The 26,697-nt window shown below is 42.5% G+C and overlaps 1 protein-coding gene across 7 annotated transcripts in view; it reads left to right on the top strand.

The window, feature by feature from the left end:
* SYNE2 (spectrin repeat containing nuclear envelope protein 2) overlaps window positions 1-26,697 on the top strand; it is a 379,604-nt gene that overhangs the window by 329,694 nt on the left and 23,213 nt on the right. For 5 of the 7 annotated variants that reach the window (XM_032134991.2, XM_032134990.2, XM_032134988.2 and 2 more), the window contains exons 96-100: window positions 1,613-1,738; window positions 9,037-9,192; window positions 11,163-11,321; window positions 12,705-12,871; window positions 25,760-25,922. In XM_032134991.2, coding sequence (XP_031990882.1) covers window positions 1,613-1,738; window positions 9,037-9,192; window positions 11,163-11,321; window positions 12,705-12,871; window positions 25,760-25,922 — 771 coding nt within the window. Of the gene's footprint in view, window positions 1-1,093; window positions 1,197-1,612; window positions 1,739-9,036; window positions 9,193-11,162; window positions 11,322-12,704; window positions 12,872-19,710; window positions 19,982-25,759; window positions 25,923-26,697 lie in introns of those variants that run through there. The other 2 variants (XM_058429961.1, XM_032134994.2) reach the window with 2 other exon arrangements.

Genomic DNA, 26,697 nt, shown 5'->3' with positions numbered 1-26,697 from the left:
TCCAGATAGTTAATATTGCTAGACAAGTGGCCTCCCTTCAGTGAGGGGTTACCATAGACTGAGGCCAACCCAAGTATGTTTAGGTATCAGCTGTACTGAAGAATAGTGTTTTGGCCGGGCATGGTGGTTCATACCTGTAATCCCAGCACTTTGGGAGGCCGAGGCGGGCGGATCACAAGGTCAGGAGATCAAGACCATCCTGGCCAACATGGTGAAACCCCATCTCTACTAAAAATACAAAAAAAATTAGCCAGGCGTGGTGGCGGGCACCTGTAGTCCCAGCTACTCGGGAGGCTGAGGCAGGAGAATGGCGTGAACTCGGGAGGCGGAGCTTGCAGTGAGCCGAGATTGCGCCACTGCACTCCAGCCTGGGCGACAGAGCGAGACTCTGTCTCAAAAAAAAAAAAAAAAAGAATAGTGTTTCATTGTAGGTTTGTATAGTTTTAGTAACTTCAGGAAAAGAAGTTTATCCTAATGAATCAAATATAAATACCCTATAGTTGAAAATGCAAGCACCTATTTTGTTCAACAATTAAAATTTGAAGAAAAGAGATGGTTGACCCTTGACTTGGCTTTTAACCCCAGATCCACGGGCTAGTCATTTTTCTCTGAGCCTTAGTTTTCACATTTTAAATATGATAATACTTGTTTTAAATATGATAATACTTTCCCTGTCTATCTCCTAAGGTTATTATAATTACTATGAGTTAATAAAGTTGAAAATTCCTTGTAAACAGGAAAGTGGTTTAAGCAGAAGGTGGTAGTCAGCACAGTGGTGAGAAATGGAAAGTGAAGGTTGAATGTGAAAAGGTCACTAAAGCCAGGCTGGAGAAAGGAGAAGACAGCCAGCAGAGGAGAGGGGTGACGGTGGAAAAGAAGACAAGGAAGGTGGCTGAGTGCTTGTGTTCTGCGGTGCTATCATAGCATATACCAAAGACTGTCAATGCTAACAATTAATCCATACAGTAGCCTTTTAGGTGGGAACTTTTCCAAAATTAAAGTAGAAATCACATTGGTTAGATGAGAGGGACTGGGGAGGAACTTTTTTATTTTTATTTATTTATTTATTTTAAGATGGAGTCTCGCTCTGTCACCCAGGCTGGAGTGCAGTGGCGCAATCTCGGGTCACTGCAGCCTCCGCCTCCCAGGTTCAAGCAATTCTCCTGTCTCAGCCTCCCAAGTAGCTGGAATTACAGGTACATGCCACCACACCCAGCTAATTTTTGTGTTTTTAGTAGAGACGGAGTTGCGCCATGTTGGCCAGGCTGATCTCAAACTCCTGACCTCAGGTGATCCAACCGCCTCAGCCTCCCAAAGTGCTGGGATTACAGGCTTGAGCCACCATGCCCCGCCCGGAAGAACTATTTTCAAGCAAACGCTAGCCTGGTGGTTGAAATGAGCCACAGGTAAAGCTGCAAGGAGCCTCGAGTCATATTGGTGTTCCTTCTGCTTTTGGAGACCATAGTCTGCTCAAGACAAGGAACTGGGTGTCTGTGTGATTTATAAAAACAAACTTAATAGAAAGATTATGTGGATTGAATGAGCTGTTCTATTTCTACAATTCATTCTAAAGAGCAAAATACTTACCAGTTTTAATCTTGTTTTCAAATAGACCTGGGACCAGTGTGAAAAGAAAATCAAGGAGTTGAAAAGCAGGCTGCAAGTTTTAAAGGCACAAAGTGAAGATCCTCTTCCAGAGCTTCACGAGGACCTCCATAACGAAAAAGAGCTGATTAAGGTATTGAAATCCAAACAAGTGGCCAAGATAATCACTTAGCTGTTTTCTGAGTACTTTGAAGTGCTTCTTTGCCTCTTTCTGTGTTGAAACTGAGTTTTCATTTTCAATCAGAAAATATTTTCCCGATCTGTCTAACATAACATGCTGGTCTCTTCAGGAATTAGAATTGATGCTTTTTACAATTACTGTTCTTTGAAGACGAGAAAGACTTTTGCAAAAACTCACTTCTTAGGATCTTAGGGGTTTTCTCCTTCAGGTCCTCTTTCTGTCTGCTCCTTCTCTGTAATATAAGATGTGGCCTCTGAGATTCCTGTAAAAGCTGTTCCCTTATCAAATGTCCTTTTCTTTGAAACAAGAGTAAAATATGACTAAAGAATTCATTTGTGAAAGCCAGTAGGTTGGGGTTTGCTCCAGTATAACATTTTTATAAAACTGTCCAAACTGTATATTCTTCCTAATGAATACCACACTAGCAAAACTTCCTGGATATTTTAGGCCTTTGCTGGAGACAAGGCAAACTTATGGATAGGAATAGGGGCCAGGAAAATTCCCAGGTCAGCAACTCCCTGCATCTCTTTTCTGTCTGCAGCTTTGATGTTTAAAACACATTGAGAGACTGTTGGAATGGTCTTTTAATTTTTTTCTTCCTTCAATGACTTTCAGGGATCAAATTGAAAAAATTGGGAAGAAATGAATAGTCTCATACTTCAAGTTGGGCCAGAAATTAGTGTCTTTCTCCCTACATCTTTTTTCTTTGTTGTAAAAATGTCTTAACGTGCTAAAAGGCATAACAAATAATATGACAAACTGCCATGACACCATCACTCAGCTAAAAAATTAAAAAGTATACGCACAGTTCAAGTGTCCTGTATGATCTAACTTCTCCTTAGAGGTGTCAGTAACCCTGGATTTGGTGTTCATCATTCTTACACATGTCCTAATAATTTTAATACACGTGTTTGTAGGTGTCAGTGTTGTTTGTTTGTTTGTTTTTGAGAGACAGGGTCTGGCTCTGTCTTCCAGGCTAGAGTGCAATGGCACAATCACAGCTCACTACAACCTCCAACTTCCCAAGCTCAAGCAATCCTCCCACCTCAGCCTCCTGAGTAGCCCGGACTACAGGCATGCGCCACCATGCCCGGCTAATTTTTGTATTTTTTGTAGAGACGGGTTTTGCCATGTTGCCCAGACTGGTCTCAAACTCCTGGGCTCAAGCAATCCTCCTGCCTTGGCCTCCCAAAGTGCTAGAATTACAGGCGCCCAGCCTGCTGTCAATGAGATGTAGAATTGCTTTCTATTTTTAAACGTTATATGGCTAGGCATGGTGGCTCACAACTATAATCCCAGCACTTTGGGAGGCTGCAGCGGGAGGATCCCTTGAGTCCAGCAGTTTGAAAGTAGCCTGAGCAAGCAAGTGAGACCCCCATATGTAAAAAAAAAAAAAAATTTTTTTTAATTAGCTGGGTGTGGTGGCACTTGCCTGTGATCCCAGCCGCTGGGGAGGCTGAGGTGGGAGGATCCTTTGAGCCTAGTAGGTCGAGGATACAGTGACTCATGAATGTACCACTATGTTCCACCCTAGATGACAGAGTAAGACTGTCTCTAAAAAGTAAACAAAATACATAAATTTTAAAACTTTATATAAGCAGTATTATATATAATGTAATTTTTTTTTCTTTTTTTAAGACAGAGTCTCCTTCTGTCACCCAGGCTGGAATACAGTGGAGCAATCTCGGCTCACTGTAACCTCCACCATTCAGGTTCCAGCAATTCTCGTGCCTCAGCCTCCCAAGTAGCTGGGATTACAGGCGTGTGCCATCAGGCCTGGCTAATTTTTTTTATTTTTAGTAGAGATGGAGTTTCGCCATGTTGGCCAGGCTGGTCTTGAATTCCTGGGGCCTCAAGCGATCCGCCTGCCTCGGCCTCCCAAAGTGAGCCACAGCACCTGGCCTACAGTGTAACTTTTTTCCCTCATTATGATTTGGAGTCATAGATGTTGGTACCTAATGCACATTCATTCTCACTGCTGTGTAGTATGCATTATAAGAATATACAACAATTTATATATCCCTTCTGTAGTCACTTGGTATTGTCAGATTTTTTTAAACTTTTGCTAATCCAGCAGCTGTGAGATAGTATCTCTTCATAGTTTATTAGTCAGTTGCACATTTTTTTCATATTTGCCCTTTTGTGAATTGCCTATTTGTGCCTTTTACTGATTTTTTTCCATTGGGCTATTTATCTTTTTCTTATTGAGTTGAAGGAGCTGCTTATTTATTCTAAATATTCCTCTTCTACTGAGTATATACATTGCAAATGTCTTTTCCCATCCGAGAGCCTGTTTTTCTACATTTTCCTTGGTATTGCTGGCTGAACAAAAGATATTTGTTAACGTGGATGTATTTGTCAGTATTTTCCTATATGATTTGTATTTTCCACTTCCTTTGCGAAATCTTCATACTAAAGTCATAAAATACCTTCCTACATTCTCTTCAAAAAGTTTTTGGTTTTTGGTTTTCACATTCACATCTTTATTCATTGAGGAATTGATTTTTGCATACGTTTTAAGACAGAGATCCATTTTCTAATTTTATTCGTATGGCTAGCCAGTTGTCTTGGTGCCTATTTATTGTCTAATGTCAAATATCAAATTTCCATAAACTCAGGATTTGTTTCTCAGTTCTCTGTTCCATTGGTCTGTGTATCTCAGCTTTAATATCAAACTGTCTTAATTACTGCACTTTATCGTAACACATCTTTATTTCAGGTGTGATGTGTACCCACACCTTGTTCTCTCACATTACTTTGGATGTCCCTGGGTCTTTGATCTTCCGTAACTTTGAGGAGCAGCTTGTTAAACCATGAAAAGTTCTGATAAGAGTTTTAATTGAATTGCATTGAATTTATAGATTAACTTGGATAATTTTTTTTAGTATTCCTCCTCATGCTCATGACTGTGGTATATATTTCCCTTTGGTCGTATTATTTAGTTGTTTTCACTAATGGTTTATAATTTTTTTTTTTTTTGAGATGGAGCTTCGTTCTTGTCACTCAGGCTGGTGTGCAGTGGCACGATCTTGGCTCACTGAAACCTCTGCCTCCCTGTTCAAGGGATTCCCCTGCCTCAGCCTCCCAAGTAGCTGGGATTATAGGCACCCGCCACCACGCCCAGCTAATTTTTGTATTTTTAGTAGAGACGGGATTTCACCATGTTGGCCAGGCTGGTCTCTAACTCCCAACCTCAGGTGATCCACCTGATTTGGCCTCCCAAAGTGCTGGGATTACAGGCCTGAGCCACCACACCCCGCTTATTCTTGTTATAATTTTCTTAATCACAAAAGATATATCTTTTGTTAGATTTATTTCTTGGTGCAATTATTTTTGAAGCTATTGAAAATACTGCCTTTTTCTAATTATATTTCCTAACAGATTATTGCTGATGCCTAGAAATGCAATTGGTCTTTGCATATTTATGTTTAACCATCTTGTTAAACTCTTATGTTAATTCCAATAATTCGTTTATGTATTTTTTTGGGTGTCTATGAGACCATCATCATCTGTCAATAATGACAAGGTTATTTTTGTTTCTTCTTTTTAATATACTTTTTTTTTTCCTATTTTTCCCTCACGGGTCAATACCTTCAGAACATTGTTAAGCAGAAGTATTAATAGCTGAGTCTTCCATTCTTGATTTTAGAAGAAAATGATTCTAACATTTCACTGTTAAATGTGATATTTGCTGGTGACGTGTCAGTCAGTGGCTTTATTAGGTTAACAAGATTTCTATGCGTAATTTTCAAAGTTTTTATCATCCCTACCTCATTAGGTTTAAAGCGACTTTGGTAACAACGGAAATAATTTGGAGTCATGCTCTCAGCTGAAACACAGTTTCCTTCCATAAGGTCTAGAAACCTGTGCAGAACGTGAAATGTAATAAGCAGCCATAATTTTTCTCAAGTATCACACTTCTCAGTTTCCAGTGGGATCTTTTCAGCTTTCACAGTCTCAGCATCCTATTTATCAGTGGAAAGAATCAGGGAAAGGCAAAAAGCATTGAGTTCATTCAACTCGTGACCATATTCTGAAAAGATCCCAAGTAACCCAAAGCTTGTCCAGGTCAGTGTGTTTCATCCCTGATTCACCTGGGGGAAATACCCTAGCCACTTGACCAATTTGAGCTTGACTTTCCTCCTCATAAAATTATAGTCCCTTCTAAGCACAGCTGCAAAAAGAAAAAGATAAAAGATAAAAAAGAAAAATTATATTCCCACTACAGCCAAGTTGAGGAATGGAATAATTTCCTTACATATATGTTTTATATATATTCTAACTTCACTATTATGAAAATTGCTACAATGGACATCTGTGTTTCATAACACTTGTCCAAAGATTGAGTCCTTGGAATAATTTGGTTTTTAAATAATTTTTGTATAAGTAATATAGTCACATGGCTCAAAATTCAGAAGGTGCAAAAGGTATATGTGATAATTTTTTCTCTTATCAGTTCCTCTCCACAGAAGCAAGCAATGTTACAAGTTTGTTGTATATTCTTCCAAAGATAGAGTATGCATATGCAGGCCAAAATTTATTTATATACCCATTCTTTTTTGGTCCTCCTTTACCCAAATGGTAGTACAGAGAAATGGGACTTGACAGTTCCGCTGGTAATTGAGTCCACAGGCAAGGCTTAAATGCTGTCCTGATACTGCAGAGTCCAGTCAGATCCTGTGCAACACACCGCTTTTTGCAGCCAAACAACTTGAAATTTTACATCCCGTGTTACATAAAAAATTGGAAATTTTCAGGTATTCTTGTGGTATAGATAATTTATCTGGTTGAATGAAGATGGTGGAAACTTATCTGATTTCTCTTTGCAGTTTGGTTGCAAGTCTGGGGCAATTTAATTTAAAGACAGGCATGATTGTTGACATTTTTATACAAACTGATCGTCAGCTATAGTAAACTTCCACAAGAGACCTCATTCTATATATTGTTTCACTCCCTGCTTTTTTCATTTAGTCTTTATGAACATTTTAAAGCTCTCAAGACATACTGCCAAATTGCTTTCCTTTCAGCCATACATTCTGGTATCTGAAAACTTGCTGTGCAGCAGCAGCATGGCAGGTTCTGGGCACTGAATCAGTGAGCAGTGTTGTCATGGTCCCTGCCATGTGTGGAGCTAATGGTCCAGTCTGCCAGAGAGACCTGTTCACCAGATAGCCACACTATGCATAGGAGTGTGTGTGTGTGTACGAACATGGTGAGTGTTAGAGGGGAAAAGGGCAGGGCAATGAGAGTAAAACAGGAGTCTCAACCTTATCCGGTGACTGTACACTTTCCGATTGTCAATATTATAAGTATTCAAACCAAACTGATTAAAACCTGGCTGGGCATAACTTGGCGGCTGAGCCAGCACCTCTGAGCAGGGCCCTGGACAGGCTGAGCTTCCTGCCACCTGACTGGGAAACTCTGTCTGAAGCTCAGCGGTTTCCAGATCTCCAATTTCAAGTCAGTAAGTGGTACACCTCGGCTGGCAGGTGGCCCCCTTTATGTTATGTAGCTTTCCAAAGTGTTCCACTGTGGAATCTGCTGTCATCTACTTTACTGGAACCAATTGTGAGACCAAAAGTAGGTAATAAAAATGTTAAATATCTAATGATTTATCTTCTGAGAAAGGTGTTAATTCCTCAATCTTCATGCAACCTTTAAAAAGAATTCTCTGGGCCATTTTATTAAACATAAATTCTTGTTGGTAAGTTATGAAATCATGCCAGTGTAGCTTTTAGAACTCTGAAAATCAATCAGAATTAACATATCGTTAGGGCCCTTCAAACTTATCCCTGATTTTAGGCATAGTATCAGCAGGGCATGGTGGCTCGCCCTTGTCATCCCCGCACTTCAGGGGGCTGAGGCAAGAGGATCACTTGAGCTGGGGAGTTTGAGACCAGCCTGGACAAAATGGTGAGACCTCCATCTCTACAAAAAAAATGTAAAAATTAGCCAGGTGTGGTGGTGCGTGTCTGTAGTCTCAGCTACTCTGGAGGCTGAAGCATGAAGATCATTTGAGCCCAAGAGGTCAGTCGAGGCTGCAGTAAGCCATGATCGTGCCACTGTACTCTAGCCTGGGCAACAGGGTGAGACCCTGTCTCTTAAAAAAATAATAAAAATTAAAAAGTCGTAGTATCTTACTTCAGATTTCAGTTGACAGATAGGACTGAAGACCCTTAAAATGTGCCAAGTCATGAACAATTGTAAGCACAATAAAAACCTGGTGGACTCTTGAGTGTTTTGGTTGTTTCCTTTTACCTTCCCTGCTGTGAAAGTAAATCTCTTGAGTAAATCCTAGATTTCAAAAGGTTTCAATTTGACAGATGCTTCTCTTTTATTTATTTATTTATTTATTTATTTTGAGATGGAGTCTCACTCTGTCAGCCAGGCTAGAATGCAGTGGCGTGATCTCGGCTCACTGCAACCTCTGCCTCCTGGGTTCAAGCAATTCTCCTGCCTCAGCCTCCCGAATAGCGAGGATTACAGGCGCATGCCACCGCACCCAGCTAATTTTTGTATTTTTAGTAGAGACGGGGTTTCATCATGTTGGCCAGGCTGGTCTTGAACTTCTGACCTCAGGTGATCCATCCACCTCGGGCTTCCAAAGTGCTGAAATTACAGGCGTGAGCCACTGAGCCCAGCCAATGCTGCATTTTAAAAGATAGATGTTTCCATGGCCAGAAAATTATCTGCTAACTAATCTTTGCCAATTATTAGAAAAGTTTATTTTTTTCTTCCGTTATACTTACTTATTATTTTCAAAAGTTAACCAAAAATAATTCCCTGTGAACAGAAGTCGTTGCTGTTACGTGATTGCCACAATAGCAGCGATGCATTTCTTAGGATTTTTTTTAATGGAAAATCACACTTTATCTGAAATGTAGTTTCAGGATTAAAAATTGTGTGTGTGCGTGTGTGTGTGTGTGTAAAGATTATTAGACTCCAAATACACTTTCCTCTAAATAAAGACCTATGTGACTTTAAAATAGAATAAATTCTATCAAAATCACAGCTACCTGAGGAAATGAAAATAAAGGTAGAAAAGAGTTTTCCTTTGAGAAGAAGGTGGTGGAGAACTGGCCAACCACAACTGCAGGCGCTCGCTTTGGGCTGTTTCCCATTCAGAAGGTCCCTCCCCCTCTCCTGGCCTCCCCTCCCCCAGAGTCTAATCAAAGGATTAGCCTACAAGTTTGGAAACAACAGCCGCTTGAGTTGAAGGCTTTTTACCCCCTTCTTGTGATTAAATGCAGGAACTAGAACAGTCTTTGGCTAGCTGGACTCAGAACTTGAAAGAACTTCAAACTATGAAGGCGGACTTAACCCGGCACGTTCTCGTGGAAGACGTGATGGTTTTGAAGGAGCAAATAGAGCATTTGCACAGACAATGGGAGGACCTCTGCTTAAGGGTAAGTCAGCTCACTGCAGGGCAAGGCTGTTTGGGAGTGGATTGAAATGTCTCTGAAGGCCAGACAAAGTAGAAAGGAGCTTAATTTCATTGAACCGGAGGCCCTTTTCAGTGGGACCCCTGGCCCGGCCACTGCTCCTTTAGAAGGCAGCAACATGGTTTAACAGATTTGACCCTTTTGTTTCTCCAGCGCTAAATGCTAGAACTTTGCACGCTTTTAATGAGCTTTTTTAAAAAGTCACTTTAAGTGGAGACAGAAATTGCAATTCTGATCAGATGTGTAGACTGCTCTCTGCCTTGTGTAGGTGGCAAGTCCTAACCAGTGTATCAGAAGCAGGACCCAGTGAAGAGGTCCTTTACTAGGGAGTCTCTTCTGGGCCTAACAGCAGGAGTCTTACTTCATGCCCACCAGGCATGGGAGCATTTCATATGAGTACTCTGCATTCGCAAGAACCTGATGTTTATTTCAAGTAGCTGGTTTCTAAAATCCTCTAAGAGAAATGATCAACTGCTATGTTGTCTCAATGGATCACTTCAGCTTATTAAGAATGGGATTGTATTAATAGAGTATTACACGGTATAGGCTTGTGACAGGATCAGGATTGAATTAAGGGGTTCAAATAGTCTTAAAGATCTTTGTTTTAAGAACATAGAATTCCAACGAAAATAAATTCCTTAATCTCATTTTTGTGAATTAAGAGATGTATTTAAAAAGTTGAAATTCAGACACGTTCTCCTTGATTTTAGTATTTAATATTCACAATGTACCCTAATTTTAAATGTTCTTTTAGAACTTTTCAATTTTTATACAAAAGAAAATGTTTAGAATATATGAAAAGTGTTCTGAAAGTTAAGGTAGACAGGAAGACTGGGGCCCAGATGTTCCTAATTGTTGCTATTATGAAATCAATCAGAATGACAATGTGCAAAATGCCAGGATTTTTAAAAGATAAACAGATGCCCCGAGGAATGGAAACACAACACTTGTTTTTCTAGGATAGTTTTTCAAGCCTTTTTAACACGTTTGGCTGGCTAGGATATATAAGCATTCAGTATTTTCTCCTCCGAAAAGAGCAGAGGTTTCTTTATACACAGCAGGAAAATCTCAGAGAATTCAACCTTGGTTTCCTGGTCCATATAGTGGGGTGTCAAAACTTTACCAAAAGAACTCTTAGCCACCCCTTTTAACTCTAAGATTCTGAAGATTCTTAAAACCTGGGAATACTTTTGTACAGCTAGTTAGGCTGATTTGCATTATTTAAATTTATATTTAGTGAAATTTAAACCTTTAAGGAGGAGGACCGTTAGCTGATGTCAGTTTAGGGGTTACTTGTGCATAATGGGGTATTGGGTATTTTGGGGTCAGCCTGCTTGCTGCAGACCAGCTGTTGATGATACTTTCATGGTTTCCATCCAAAATCCAGTGCATAATGGGAAAGTGGGCTAAATGAGTGATATACGTTGTTTTTGGTTTTGCTTTGTTTTGAAGTGTAACACTAAGGACGTTTAAACGGCTGTAGTTTTCCTGGTCCATTTGCATTATAAATGTTTGATTTACATTCTATATGGATTAATAGTTTCTAAGTTAAACAGGACATTGTCCTTATGTTGGTATAAGGATTTGATTTGTTGTTAAAAGGGCAAGGATTTGGATTATATCTTCATCTAGCATTTCCTGTTTCTAATTTTTAATATAACCGGATAGTAACACACGAGTATTGGGTAAAACCATCTTTCCAATCAGCTACATTTCAGGTACAGTATTTATTTTGTTATTTTTTATGGCATTTATCACAGGTGTAAGGAACTTCTGTTGATGCTAAACCCTAGGTTTAGAAGAGGCGAAACCAGACAAGGTTGAGTGTAGAGAGCTACTGATTTGAATGAATGAAACTCAGTTTTTTTGAGGGAGAGAAGGGAGTGCTTTCCTTCCTGGCTATACTCAGCTGCCAAATGTATTTTCATTTGCAGGTGGCTATACGTAAACAGGAGATTGAAGACAGACTCAATACATGGGTTGTATTCAATGAAAAAAATAAAGAGTTGTGTGCCTGGCTGGTGCAGATGGAAAACAAAGTTCTACAGACAGCAGACATTAGTATTGAAGAAATGATTGAAAAGTTACAGGAGGTAAGGGAGGACACCCAGGTGGATGTAGTTATGACTACCATGGAATTGTCAGCCCTCCTCACTCCTAAGCCCAAACAGGCAATGTTACGGGTGTTTCCAGTAGCATTTTAGAAATTTGAAGGGACTTCACTATTTTTGATCCTTTTGAGAGAACAGTTGGAAGAGAGAAGGTTCCAGGGAGATGAGAGTGTGAGACCATTGTCAGTGGGCATGGTACTGAGGAGAGTTGCTTTTTCTCCCTTAGGAAGTTTGGCCAGAAAAGGGGCTTACGTATCCTTACACATCAGCTGATACCCCAAGTGAGTTAGAGTTTCTCTAGTTGTTATTAAGAAGCTCCCCTTGGCCTGGCGCTGTGGCTCATTCCTGTAATCCTAGCACTTTGGGAGGCCGAGGCGGGTGGATCACCTGAGGTCAAGAGTTCAAGACCAGCCTGGCTGACATGGTGAAACCTAGTCTCTACTAAAAATACAAAAATTAGCCTGGTATGGTGGCAGGCACCTGTAATCCCAGCTACTTGGGAGGCTGAGGCAGGAGGATTGCTTGAACCTGGGAGATGGAGGTTGCAGTGAGCCAAGATGGTGCCACTGCACACCAGCCTGGGCAACAGAGCAAAAATTTCATCTCAAAAAAAAAAAAAAAAAAAAAAAGAAGCTCCTCTTACCAAAGGGGAGAGCCCAACAGCAGTGAGGCTCATAATTTTGAAATGGTCACTGATCTCCACAGGGAAAAGTAATATTCTTGCTGCAGTCACCCAAAATACCACTCAGTCAACCCTCTGGAAAACTGTAACCAATAACAGGCTAATTAGTTATGTTCAGTTGTCCTCAGCTCCCAAGTAGGTTAAAAGAAATCTGTGAGGGGAGACAGAGGGCTTTTGAATTAAGTAACTATTAAAAACAAAAAAAGTAATTATTGCCTTACATATTTTGCATTTGCCTGATGCGTGTTGCCTGACTTTTTAGCTGCTCACTGAAAAGTTACCTTCATTAGAAGGTATGAGGTTTTGAGACAGTGTCTCACTGTGCTGGAGTGCAGTGGCGAGATCATAGCTCACTGCAGCCTCAACCTTCTGGGCTCAAGGGGTCCTCCCACCTCAGCCACCCAAGTAGCTGGGACTACAGAATGTGCCAGCATACCTGGCTAGTTTTTTTTAGAAGTGGGGTGTTGCTATGTTGCACAGGCTAGTCTTGAACTCCTGGACTCGAGTGATCCTCTTGCCTCGGCCTCCCAAACTGCTGGGATTATTGGTATGAGCCACTATGCCTGGCCAATTTTTTTTTTTTTTTTTTAAATTTCAAGAGGCAACTCTCTGTATGTTTGTGGCTGGAGAAGAAATGAGTTTGGGGTAATTATCCAGGCTTTATGTTTTGGTGCCTTTGCCAGGACTGCATGGAAGAAATAAACTTGTTTAGTGAAAACAAGTTACAGTTAAAGCAAATGGGTGACCAGCTGATCAAGGCCAGCAACAAATCGAGAGCAGCTGAGATTGATGACAAGCTCAACAAAATTAACGATCGTTGGCAGCATCTTTTTGATGTCATCGGATCAAGGTAAGAAGTGGGCTAAAAATGATTCTTACTCTCCAGGAACAGTAATTACTTTACAGATCTAGTAACCTGAGCCCAGTCTTCCTCTAAGATGATCCAGCAATTTTATAAGTTTACAGATTAAGGCGAAGTTTGATAAAAATGAGTGGAAATTCTTTCAATGTTATAAAAAAATTATATGCTAGTATATCCCACCTTAATGTTTTTTCTTTAGCTTACAACTTCACATGAATTAGAGTAGTTTTAAATGAGAGTTGGAAACTTATTTGGAAAGGGATCCTTGGGAGGGGGTATTGTTTAGAAATTCTAACTCTGTGTTAGCATTCGTGTGTCCCCACAGTGCAGCCATGCCTGTTGCTCCTGCCTCAGTATGGCAGATCAGGCGAGGGCACAGGCCTGGTTTCATGGAGGTCCATGACTGCCCCACTACCCGCACTCAAGGCAGGGGCAGGAGTCTACTCTTAAGTGTGTAGGCTCAGAGTGCCAGGTCTCCCATGGGTGTCTTGTCCTAGGATGTGGATTTGGGCACAGCCAAGTCCTAAATCAAAGGACCACAAATCAAAGCTATATTGACCAGTGCAATCTTATCAGAAATAGCGCTGATAATTTTACCTCTCCTCCCAAAATGATGATGATGCCCAAAGTTTTTAAATGTCTTCAAATTCCCTCTCTAAAGACAAACCCCAAGTGGATGTTTATTCAGTGGCCACCTGGCATACAGAGAACAGTCACTTGGCCTTGGGACCACTTGTGCAGCTGTGCTTCCACTGGCCACACGGGTCCTTTCCATAGCAGTGTGCTCAGATGTTTTGAACAACACATAGAATTTGGAATATACAGGAGAACCTATAAGGTGAAAAAAGAATTGAGGGGTGATAAAAGTAAGATACTCTTAATAATTTGGCATCTTCTTTACCTCATTGTTTACTGGAAACCACAAGTGAACCTGAGTCAATCAACAGAGGCACCGGGCTAAATGCTATGAGAATTACAGGCAGGAAGTAAGTTGAGTCAGTTACATTAATGGGAGTAGGTATCTGAGCAGCTGTAAAACCAAGTGGTTTGAGAGCTCAGATCCCATCTTCCTGGGATTAGGAAGAGCCTTACAGAGGGGCTGTGTTCCCAGATGGTCCTGAATGAGGGATTGCAGTTACTGGTGGCAGAGACAGAAACATATACATTGAGAGCAAACAGGTACAGAATAGAGCAGCATCAAAGCCGTTCAGGAAGTGATGAAAAGCCCCATTGGCCCCAAGCATAGGAGATGAGCTAGAAAGATGGGCTGGGGCGAGATCTTAGAAGACTTTAAATCTCAGCTAAATACTTGGCCTTCTGAAAAAATATCTGAATCATGCCTGGTTCCTTAGCAGTCAGTGGAGGGTTTGCTGAAGACAAATATTAGGGGGATTTGCCTGGCAACATAGACTGGCCCAAATTCAACTTCTCTCCACAGCCAATTGGGGGAAAAAAAGCAAACCTACAGAAATGCATGGTGGAGACCTAAGTAAGGATTAAGAGCACAAGTTTTGAACCATTCCTGACTTTCCCACTTATTCACTGTGGAAACTTGAGTATGTGATTTAACCTTTCTAGGCCTCAGTTTCTAAATCTGTAAAATGGGACTATTTGGCTTGTATCAGAGGCCGCTGGTGCTGTCTGCTGTGAGGATATGTGTCATGCCTTTGGTATAGGGCCAGCACAGCACATATGAGCCAGCATTTATGGAGTGGTTGTTTTTGTTACTTTTCCATGAGAAGACTCTTAAGTCGCGTGTTTATTGAGTGGAAGATGATTCTGTCGGTTACATCTAGTGATGAGAGGTCACAGGACTACCTAATTCTCAGAGCTTAGAATAGCACGTCAGATGTTTGTTGAAATGAATAAATGTTTCAGTGCATTCGTCAAGAGTAAGATAATTTCTGTGGGATAAATTGTGTCTTTGTGGTCGCCTTTATAGCCTAAGTCTTTTCGGGCCCTTGGCACTAGTCGAGGGTATGATGGCATCACACCCATTCATGGATCATACAGCATCCAGATCTAGCTAATGTTTCCTGAAGGTTAGAGTGATAGTCCATTTTTAATCATTCATGCTCTGCTTGTATCACTTTGGAGTTTAACAGGCTGTTTGCTTTCCTCGCTCACTCTTTGCCTGTCTTCAGCCAACCTTTTGGTGGGAAAGAGATAAAACAGTGGGTAAAATTTTATTGATCTTTTTGGAAAGAACAGCTGGGGGAAAAGGAGTTGAAATAATAACAAATATATTGTCAGCTGCGTATATTCTTAACAGTATGCCTTTTGTGTATGATTTCACTTAAACTTCACTGTGATTCTGAAAAGTAGATACCATTGTCCCATTTTACACACCAAGAAGGAAACTGAGGGCTGAAGCTAAGCAACTTACCCATAGTTACATAGCCAGCATGTGATGTAACCAGGATTTCAACTCAGGCAGTGTCACCTCCCTGACAGCCCAGACCCTCTCATTTGAAACACTGAAATGAGCAGTACATGCTGAGTGCTAATGCCTTCAGCACTGAGGAATTTGGGAGGGAATCATTTTTCTTATTTTAAAGCAAGGGCCAGGCTGAGACAGACAGCTAGAATCTAAGAAGCTCTTAGCTGAGTTTATTGTTCAGGTGAATCTGTGGGTTGAGGCAGCAAACTTGGACCTGTCATAATCAGCCTTACATAGAATCAGCCTTACATAGATCCCTGATGCTGACTTCACCCTGGGCCTTGTACAAAGGAAAGGAAGGGTCGGAAGCACAGGCTGCAAACTTTACATTTGAACAGTGGCGACAAGAACCTGTTCTGCAGGATGCCCTGATGGCTTCATTTGCCCACAGGATCCAGGACACCATGTAGCCTCTTCCATCCTGCCCACGGTTTTCTGCTTTGGCCCTGTAGCAGGGAACAGCATCTCTTGTTAAAAATAAGATCGGCCAGGCATAGTGGCTCACGCCTGTAATCCCAGCACTTTGGGAGGCCAAAGCCAGTGGATCACCTGCAGTCAGGAATTGGAGACCAGCCTGGCGAACAGGGTGAAACCCCATCTCTACCAAAAATACAAAAATTAGCTGGGCATGGTGGTGCGCACCTGTAGTCCCAGCTACTCAGGAGGCTGAGGCAGGAGAATGACTTGAACCTGGGAGGTGGAGGTTGCAATGAGCCTTGATCACACCACTGCTCTCCAGCCTGGGTGACAGAGCGAACTCCATCTCAAAGAAAAAAAAAAGATTGGAAGGTGATCCTACATAGGTACCCAGCCTTGTTACTGCAAGATCTTAACTACAAAACTAACTTCAAGGTTTAGAATGGTTTTCAGAAGTCCAAGGCCTCAATAAATCAGTTTTAATTCACTGGGGGAAAAAATGGGATTTAGGATAGGCTTCCTTAAAAACCACATTAGATTTCTGATCATTTCAGGTGGTAGCCTCCATTGTTGGATAGATAGGAGGGGAAACCAACATTGCTTATTTTTTAAGTGTCAGGCTCCTCACATAGATTATTTCATTTTAATTCTTAAAACAACACTGCAAAGTCAGTGTGATTCTTCATTTTACGGAGAGGGAAACTGCAGCTCAGAGAAGGTAAATAATTTAGCCAAGGACAATGGGAATTCTGCCCGGGACAGGAATGTGCACATAAGATTACTTGGGCCCTGGTGTGGGTATAAAGAGGCCTGTGATTGGCTGTCCCTCAGAGTTGCTCTGGGAGCTTTTAAAAGTCCTCATGGGCCCTTAGGCAGCTTCTTACAATGGTGACATCTACCTCTTATGAAACATGCAGGTAATTTCATCAACAGAGGTCATTTAAAGCACTATATATATGTTTGGTGATTGTAATTACGTAGAACCCAAGTTGATTTGATGACAAGAAATATTATATGCTACTACGTTCATTTGTCAGATTAAAGGAAGAGTTAAACTTTTTTTTATCTGTGTCTGTTAGCCCCTCTCCCTCCTCTTTTTTTTTTTTTTTTTTTTTTGAGACAAGGTCTGGCTGTATGGCCCAGGCTGGAATACAGTGGCACAGTCACAGCTCACTGCAGCCTCTACCTTTCAGGCTCAAACAATTCTCCTACCTCAACCTCCCAGGTAGCTGGGACTACAAGCACGCACCACCATGCCCAGATAGTTTTTTGTTTTTGTTGTTTGTTTTTTGTAGAGATGGGGTTTCACCATATTGCCCAAGCTGGTCTTGAGCTCCCGGGCTCAAGTTGTCCTCCCACCTCTGCCTCCCAAAGTGCTGGAATTACAGGCATGAGCCACCTGCACCCAGCCTTTGATAACATCTTTGAAAAGTCACTCAGCAAAACTTCTGAATGCAAGACAGACAACTAAATTACAGAAGGTGTCCTTCAGAACTGCCAGTATGTGTGTTCCTCTATTTTGGAGGAATCTGGATTACCTGAGAACAGTTGGGGTACAAATTGTTGGGTGATAGACAAAAAGATGCAGGGTTAACCTTCACAGCCAGCACAGGCCGAAGCTCTGAAAAGACGGCCCTTGGATCTCATCCCCTCAATGGGACTGATGCCAGAGAAGGAGTCGACCTGCCACCTGATCTCACCTATGCCTCCCCTTATTTTTAAAAACCCAATAGTTGAACTCCTTAAAAATTCATCTACTTTTGTTTCGCAGAACTCCCTCCCCATTTCCTTAATGAGAACCCTGCTTGTCCTATGAGCCAGAGCTCTATAGACACAGGTGGGGCTGTGTCTTCAGTGAGTCCCTTTGGCAGGTTGCACATCTTGGTGAATTCTTTTAGAGACTTGGGATCAGGGTGAGGAACTCTTTTTAAAGACTCTTTCTAGCAGCATGTGTGAATAATCTGATGAAAGCGTTCAGTGCCTGATACAGGTTGGACAGTGAGGTGGAAAGGCATACCCTCCCAGAAAGTTGACATTGGTTTTTCTCTTGGTTGGAATCATTTCAATGAAAATGATTTTAATTTTCTTTTTGCTTATCTGTACTTTCTAAATGTTCATTATGGAAGATGTCATGTTATAACATGTCATGAACAAATGTCATCAATTTTATGTTCTCTCTCCTGAATTTCTCTCTGATGGTAGCACCACTAGCAAGGCCTGTCATCCTTATTAAGCCACTGACAGGGAGGGACTTTCCTAGTACCATATGACCTTGAAGATCAGCTCCTTCCTGTTTACACTGAATTGCTCTCACTATCAGAAATATCAGATCCATCAGAAGGAACTTTTTTTTTTTTTTTTTTTTTTTTTTTTGAGACGGAGTCTCGCTCTGTCGCCCAGGCTGGAGTGCAGTGGCGCAATCTCGGCTCACCGCAAGCTCTGCCTCCTGGGTTCACGCCATTCTCCTGCCTCAGCCTCGCAGTAGCTGGGACTACAGGCGCCCGCCACCACTCCCGGCAAATTTTTTGTATTTTTTAGTAGAGACGGGGTTTCACCGTGGTCTTGATCTCCTGACCTCGTGATCCTCCCGCCTCGGCCTCCCAAAGTGCTGGGATTACAAGCGTGAGCCACCGCACCCGGCCGGAAGGAACTTTTTAAATCAAGCATAACTTCTAAATTTTGCCTACCAACCTGAAAAGCTCGCCTACTTTATAATAGTGGCAATTAAAATGTTATCATTAAACTCAGAAGTTATGACCATGGCAATTGTGTGTTAAGATTGTTTTCCATGCCTTGCAGAATGGGCAGGAATACGTGTGCCTTTTTAAACTGATAAAGCTTTTCATTGCTCTCCTTTTATCTGTATTTTCTCAAGGTTTTCTGGAAGACCAAACAATGCTACTAGTCACGAAGTTGACTTGCGTTGGTCTTAGCAGGTTGCCTGATCCAGTGGGACTGGAAAGATTTAGGGATTATTTTAGCACAGGGAAAGCCAGATGTGAGGCTCCTCACTTCTATTTTCCTTCCCATCAGCCTGATCCTTCTGCCTCTAGAATGGGTGGCCGCTGTTCCCAGACCCTGCAGAAATGCCTTCCTGAGGGTTGAGGAGCTTCCCAAAGGAAGAAGAGTAGCCATCACTAGGATAATGAGCAAGTGGCCTGATGGCCAGCATCAGGCAGGTCCAGTGTACTGAGCCTCAGAGGTTCATGTTCAGCAGGTTGCAGGAACAGCCACCCACGTGGGCCTGAGTTAGATGCAGCATTTTGGGAGAACTGTTGCCAGATCTGCACTTCTGATTCCACTGGTGTAGCACGTGTTTGCTATGTTTCAAGGTGGGGATATAATAATGACAAATGTTGGTCTTTAGGGACTCCTGAAAAATGATATCGAGTCTCAGAATAAGGCTGGGAATGAGTCTAAGGTAGACTAGACACAAACCAAGCACTGCCACTCAGGATTGTCCGGAGAAACTGAGGCTATGAATAAGGAGGAATTTTCTGACACATTATGGTAAACCCTGGGAGGGGCTAGCAAGGAAAATTACAGAATTTCTTCCTCTGCAATAAATTCCCTTTATACTGCAAAATAGAATTTTTTTGTACAAAGCAGATAAACTAAATGAACTCTCTGACCCTCCTAAACCAGGATGTTCAGGACCAAAAGGGTAGAGCAGAAAACCCCCACAGGGAAATTTCTTCTTTAAGAGAACAAGAGGAAGGCATTCCTATTGGACTCAGGAGCTTCAGATTTTGCTGTTTCTTTTAAACCTGAAACAGAGAAATTTAATTTGAGGAGGACAGAAATCCTCTTTTGCATGCCCCAAATTAAATGTTTCTTCTCTCTGTTTATAGCACTTCATAAATAACCCATAGCCAAGATAACAGTGTGACTTTCTTCTCCCAGCGTTGCAATCCTGTAGCGTCAGAACAAAGACTGTGTGTGTGAGGAAAAAGCTGGAGATATTTGTTTATTGGAAGGGGGAAAACTGAGATTAAAAATTGCAGTTAGCAGGGGAGAAGGTGTCTTCGTTCCCGCTGGCATTGCCCTGTGCCTGCGAGCCAGCCAGCCGTGCTCACAAGGAGCCTTGGAGAGGGCTGCGTCCGCCTCTGTGCAAGATGCTGAACCAGTGAAGAGGGCACGCCGGGCAGGGGGAGGGGCTGCCTCGGCCCTGGGAGGTGGAGGTGCAGCCGGGAACTTGGAGCTTTCGCTTAAACATAAGGAATGATTTTTTCTCATCAACAGTAAGTGCCATTTTCGTCATCAGCTCTGCATTGGGCCGAGGCGCCAGCTGCTGTCCCTTGTGTCTTGCTCTCTGGCTGTGTCGCTTTGGTTACAATAGAAATCACCGATGAGATGGTGGCTGCGGAGTGTTTGTGCTCAGCCATCGGGGGATGGGTTCTTTCCCAGCGTCAGCATGCGTGTGGTGTCTGCAGTCTGCCTCTGACAAGCAGGGCAGAGGAGTGATTATGCCGTGTGGAAAATGGAAGTCCTCCGGTGACAAAAATGCTTTAAAGAGGCAATGAGCTCAGACGTGTATTGTAATGCCTCTGCCCCTAAATCAGGGCTTCAGGATCTTGAATAATGCATTATTTTGCCATAAGGATGTTTAGTCACGTGAAAAGGTACAATTGTACAGGATTTGTACGGTGTTTTTTGCAACTGACAGCTGCCCACAGGTTTGACTATTTGTTTATTTCAGTACAAATTCAGATACTTGAACCATCTCAGTTTTCCTTAGTATTTTTTAAATTAGGCATAGGAATTTTTTTGTTCACTTAGGCTGATTTAGGGCTTTTATAATTTAACTGTAGACTCCTGAGCACATAGAGGATAGGACTAAATGGTAAATTATTCCATATGTATAAATTTGACATGTAAAGCCTTCATCATACATTGTTAAGGCTTAGGCTTGGTATATAGAATGATGCTAACCTGGCTTGATTTTGTTTGTTTGGAAGGAGAGCAGTGTTCATCAATGTTATATTCTCATCCATTGCTAGTTAAAAGGAAAACTTTATTTGCCTTGATTGTTTTCTGCATTTTTACCCATAATCACTTCAAAAGAACTCTTCTAATTTAAAGCGGCTCTTAGGCATAATTCTTTTGTTTGGTTTCTTAGAAAACATTTTGCTTTTGTTCACGTCTCCCAATAAAGAGCCTATGCAGGTGGAAAACTTCGCTTTTGTACCTAAAAACTTTGTTTTTCTGATTCTCATAACTGGGATTTAATTCAGGAAATCATGCTGCTTTTTCCTGGAGAAAGGTTATTTGTTGAAATGTCTATGTGAGAAATGTTAAGAGCACCTGGGTCAAAACCTGGGCAAGTGCAGAGATGGTGGCCACAGCAGCAAACCGCTCAGGTGGTTGATATCAGGCAGTGTTGTGGTTGCTTCTGTGTGCCAGCAGTCTGGTTTCTGAATAGGTTTTCTTATTTCCAGATATTAACTTGAGATTTTAAATTTTTCAAAAGCAGTATTAACAAGGCCCAACATGTGGAGGTCAGTTGCCTGGTTGGCAAAAGACAAATACTTCCTGACCTGGGACAGGTGATAATTAGATTACAGTGTCTGTACAGAACAGAACAATACATGCTCAGCAGTGCACCTGATGAGTCCCAGGGTTAGTTGTTACCTGATGATCAGAGGAACAACATTTAGATTCCCAGGCATTTGGGGGTATTAGGCCTCTGGATGGAGTTTGGGATATACCAGCTAAATCCTGGCTGGATGAGTGCTTTGCCACTTGGTGACCTTCTTTTCCTTCTCTCCCACCTTCCCCTCCTCTTTAACTTGCACTAAGTATGCCTGTGATGTGAGTGTCACCACTTCATTGGCCGTGTGTGAAACCAGGGCTGAGGAGCACAAGTGGCTCCTAGGCTGGCAGCACATTGCTTTGTGGCAAAAGGGCTCTGATATGCTCTGGTTTTTACCTCTTTTCTTTAAAAATCTAACGTGGCCACCTCTTTTATGAACAAGACAAATCAGACAAATTGGAAAGTATGAGTGAACATCATTTACTCCTTCAGCAGCTATTTATTGAGCAACTCCTATGTTGTATTACAGTGTCAACATTACATCTAAATTAGGTGATGACCTCTCTGGGAAGAAGTCCTATCTTCCAGCTATCTCTGAATCCTCAGGGTCTGTGCAGGATCCAAGACAAGGCAAATGGTTAAGTGTTTACTGAAAGAAAATCAGGGAGGAGAAATGTGGGCAGCATGTATTGAGCCTTCCAGCCTCCTCCCCAGGCACCTGCTAAGAGCCCCAGGTTGTAGCATCTACTATACCAGCTCCTACCCCTCAGTGTATCCTGAGCTGTGAGTCCAGACTTCTGGTCATGTTCTCTGACTGCAGCAAAACGATCCTGTATCTCCAGTATGTGCGTGTTAGTGTGTGTGGAATTATGTGAGAGGATGGGTAGTGCTTAAGAACAGCAGCTCCAGACCAGACTACCCAGGTTAGAATCCTGCTTCTGCTATTGACCATGTGACTTGGGAGAGCTCTTTACTCTCTGTGCCTCGGTTTCCTCATCTGTCATGTAGGGATAATAATACTACCTATCTCCTAGCATTGTTATGAAGAGGAAATGATGCCTATAATCCTAGTGCTTTGGGAGGCTGAGGCAGGTGGATCACTTGAGGTCAGGAGTTCGAGACCAGCCTGGCCAACATGGGGAAACCCTGTCTCTAGTAAAAATACAAAAATTAGCTGAGCATGGTGGCAGGTGCCTGTAATCCCAGCTACTCAGGAGTCTAAGGCAGGAGAATCACCTGAACCTGGGAGGCGGAGGTTGCAGTGAGCCCACATCGCACCACTGCACTCCAGCGTAGGCGATAGAGACTCTGTCTCAAAAAAAAAAAAAAAAAAAAAAAAGAAGTAAATGAGTTGCTAACATGAAGCACAACAGGTCTAGCACATGTGGCCATCAGCGTGGGATATAGATGTTTCATTTTAATAATAAAGTTTATAATTTTAAAGCATACACATTGTAGAAATTTTAAAAGAATGGGATGACAGTAGACAGTCTCATATTTTATTCCTACACCCCATTGGTTTGTCCTGAGCACCCCATTTTGGATACCACAGTCCTGGGGAAACCAAGCAAATTCCTCCCCCATCTTCTCCATACCCCCTCTGCGTGTTGCACACCTAACCCCCAGGGTTAACAGTTCAAGATCACCACAGCCCTGTGGGTCTGTACCCAGGCTATTGTGTTGCTAGTTAACTCCCTTCATTTAAACACTTGGATTCTTCCGGTGTGTTAATTGCTTTAAGTTAGAAGAGAGGAAACAAGGAAAAAGAAAAAAATATATAAATAAATACTTGGATTCTAGCCCTCTTCTTTTCAAAATAAGAAAGAGGCTGGGATTCTTAGGGTGGAATAGGGTCAGGGGCTAGAAGGCCGTGGGAGATTTCATTCTGGGAAGAGGGAGAAGTGGGGAGGGCAGGAGAGCTGTGCAGAGGTCACGAGCCTGAGCCCTTCCCCCACCCCCGGGAAGCTTTCGTGGCTGGGCTTCTTCTCCAGGAGAGCCTTCCAGGAGAGCAGTCCCTCAGGAACTGCCTGGAGGACTCCTTGTCCCACGGTGCCAGGGGTTCTCAGCTACCCTGATAGTTGTCTGGAGTGTTCTTTCTGGAACCAGGGCAATCAAGGTGGCGAGATACTGGGGTGAGGAGGGTGTACCTCTGAAGCCATAGGTATGAAGGCGGGATCTAGGTTACAGCTGTATCCAGGCCTGGTCCTGGATTCTGTTACTTCCTTTTAAATAAATCATCTGTGGCTTTGAAGGAAACGTATCCTTGTGGTGTTTGCAGTAAGAATGTAATTTGGAAAACATGGCTCCTTGAAACTTATCACAACTGTTAAGTTGCTGCGCATTTATCTCCGAGGCATTCTGCCTTTCACATGTTATATCTCATTCAGTCCCCCCAGCTACCCAGTGAAGGAAGGTAGTACTGTTAACACCATTTTATAGTTGGCATTAAACATGGCCAGGACACAAACCCAGGCCCTGACCACAGGGTCTGTGTTTTTCCACAGACCACACGTCCTTCTTCCAAGCTTGCCCTTGAGAATAAAACACTGATGAAAGAACTTTGTGAGGTCCAGTGCCTTGTAAATAAAGCGTGATTGTAGCATCATGTGGTCCAGCATTCACTCTGTGCAGATGACTTTACATGCAGCCTCTTATTTCAATCTCACCACCACCTGCAAGGTGGATACTTTTACAGATCATGAGGAAACTGAGGGTCAGCGGTTAGGTACATTGCAGGGTGCAGAGCTCTTAGATGGGAGAATGGAACTTGGGCCCAGGTCTGCTTGCCTCCGGAGTTCTGGCCTTCACCTCACCCAATGCTACCACCTCCCTGAAGCTTAAGTGGCTTTGCGGGTGTACTTGAAATAAGGGGGCTGAGGTGAAAGGACTTTCACTAAATCTTAAAAGTAGCTGGTAATGGAACTAGAAGTCAGTCCCTTGGATTGACTTGGTCAGTTGTAAGATACAAAATTTTTTTTTAAATCCACACTTACATGACTACTCCATGGTCCACTTTAATCATAACTTCTAGTGGAAGTGCCTGTCTGTATTTGTCCATTCACCAAGCATTTGTGGAGAGCTTCCTGCCCACCAGGCCTTGTGGGAGGTGCTGTGTGTGCGGCAGAAACTGGCTGGCTGCAGCCTGGCCATGGAGCTCCCTGTCCTGGTGGGTGCACAGTGTCTGAGAGAGTGCAAGGTTAGAGGCAGAGTGGCCCCTGAATGCTTGAGGTACAGAGATCAAGGGGCTGAACCAGTTTCTCAGGGTAGGGCAGGGACTATTGAAGGCTTTGAGCATGGATCAGACTTGCCTTCTAGAACTTACTTGCACTTTGGCTACAGAACCAAAAGTGGGCAGGAAGTCTAGGGGGCTGAGAGGAGGTTGTTCGGTCAAGTAAGAGGTGATGGTGGCATGGAGCGCAATGTTTCCTGAGCATTAGGGTCAGTGCCCCCATTTATCTTTCTAGTGCTCCCAGCTATGGGGCGCAGTTCTGACAGCATCTCCCAACCTAAGTATTGATAAGTGGGAACTTTCCATTGGAGCCATTACTTTTAAGTGTCTGAAATTAACTACAAATCCCACAGAACGCCAGGACAGATCCTGGCTGTCCTTGCTCTGCTTTAGGACTTTAAGGAAAGCGGTTTATTGGAGCATTTTATTTTAGTATATATGTCAGAAAAAGATTGTTTTCCCTCAACAGCTACATCACGTCCCTTGACAGCATGTGGACGTGCACGCCAAGTTGTACTCATGCCATGCGTGTGCTTTCAAATCTGCTCCACGCCGAGTTGGGCCGGATGGGAGCTGAGGCAGACTGGCGAGGGAGATCACATTTAGAACTGCGCTAAATGCAGATTTCCTTTGCCCCTTCCCTTTTAGACGGACAGAGATGCCCCGTAATCTACCCACATGGGCTGGTTCAATGTATACGGCTGGGTGAACCCCTCATACTGAAGCGGTAGGGCTTGGCATATGTTCTCTGCTTACTCAGGAGGGTCCCATGAGAGGCCTTGTGGACCAAATACCACCAAGTGAACCAGGCGTGTAACATCTTTAATCTCCCAGGGTAGATCGCCGGCTGCTGCAATCTCAGGCATACCCACGTCAGAAACTGGGCAGAAGTCAGGAGTGGTTATTTTCACTTAGGAAAAAGCGGCATATCTTCTCACCTCTGGAGCCCCAGGAAGATGAACCGGGTCTCCGGGGCTCTCACTCTGGGAATGATAGGACTTCCATTTGCATGGGTGGATTAACTCTCAGTCCTTTCGAAAATCAACAGAGGCAACAGCCTTGCAAAGCTTCACGTATTCTCTGAGAACTCGTATCTGGTGACATGAGAGTTGTTCTGATATAAAATCAAAGCAAAATAGATTGTTTTTTACCCTGCAATGCTCTTATTGGCACATTTTTCCACCACTAAGTATTGGGCTTTTTTTTTCCATCACTGGTTTTTTTTGTTTGTTTTGTTTTTTCTGCAAATATGTGTAGGGTGAAGAAGCTGAAGGAGACCTTTGCTTTTATTCAGCAGTTGGACAAAAACATGAGCAACCTTCGCACCTGGTTGGCTCGAATTGAGTCTGAGCTTTCCAAACCTGTTGTTTATGATGTCTGCGATGATCAAGAGATCCAGAAGAGGCTCGCTGAGCAGCAGGTGGGATAATCAGAAATGAGCTCTTGAAAGAGTACGGATGTCCGCGATGTGCACTGACTCAGGCCTTCCCCGTGTATCTGTGTGTTTTCACGTGCTCACATTTCATAACATTGGTTTGCTTTTTCCAGAGAAAACTGACCACCTTTCCATGTTCTTATATCCGTCTCTTGAGTGCGTCCTCCCACATTCATGTAGCTTTTTGTGAAACTGTGTGAATGTTTGAGATGCAAACCTTAATCTTGGTGGTTAATAAGATTTTTTTAATTATATCCTTTTTTAACTGATCTTTGTTGTGTTTTAATATAGTTTTGAAAGGCAATGAATTGAAAGAAAAGCAACTTTTCTAACCAAGGAAGGTTTTTATGGGATTATATATTCTGTGTGTCTGGTACAGCTTTTTTAAAAAATTAAAACAAGAAAAGGTGTGATAAGGAACATGCTTGGACCAATAGTTTAGGGAGCCTCTTAAGAGCTGCAGTGCTCTGTGCATTTTTGTTATCGGATATGCATGCTCTGAGCCAACCCTGGAAATTGGGCAGTTTGAAAGCTGCCGAGTTCTGCCAGTGTTTCTCATTGTACCCAGCTGGCAGGTGCTCTTTGATGTCACTGGTTTATCGAATCCACTTTCCTGCCTTCCCTGGTCTCATGGCCACATGCTCATTCTCACTAGTAATGCCTGGATTTGTCTTTACTTTTTTTTTTAAATAGCTAAGTTTATCTTATTCTTTCTTTAGCTTTTGTTCACCTGTTTTTCTTAGACCTGTGGGCAGATTCT

Source organism: Hylobates moloch, unplaced genomic scaffold (genome assembly GCF_009828535.3).
Source record: "Hylobates moloch isolate HMO894 unplaced genomic scaffold, HMol_V3 SCAFFOLD_16, whole genome shotgun sequence".
Taxonomy (NCBI): domain Eukaryota; kingdom Metazoa; phylum Chordata; class Mammalia; order Primates; family Hylobatidae; genus Hylobates; species Hylobates moloch.
Note: the sequence above shows the minus strand (reverse complement) of the source record. Positions and strands in the feature narration are given on the sequence as shown.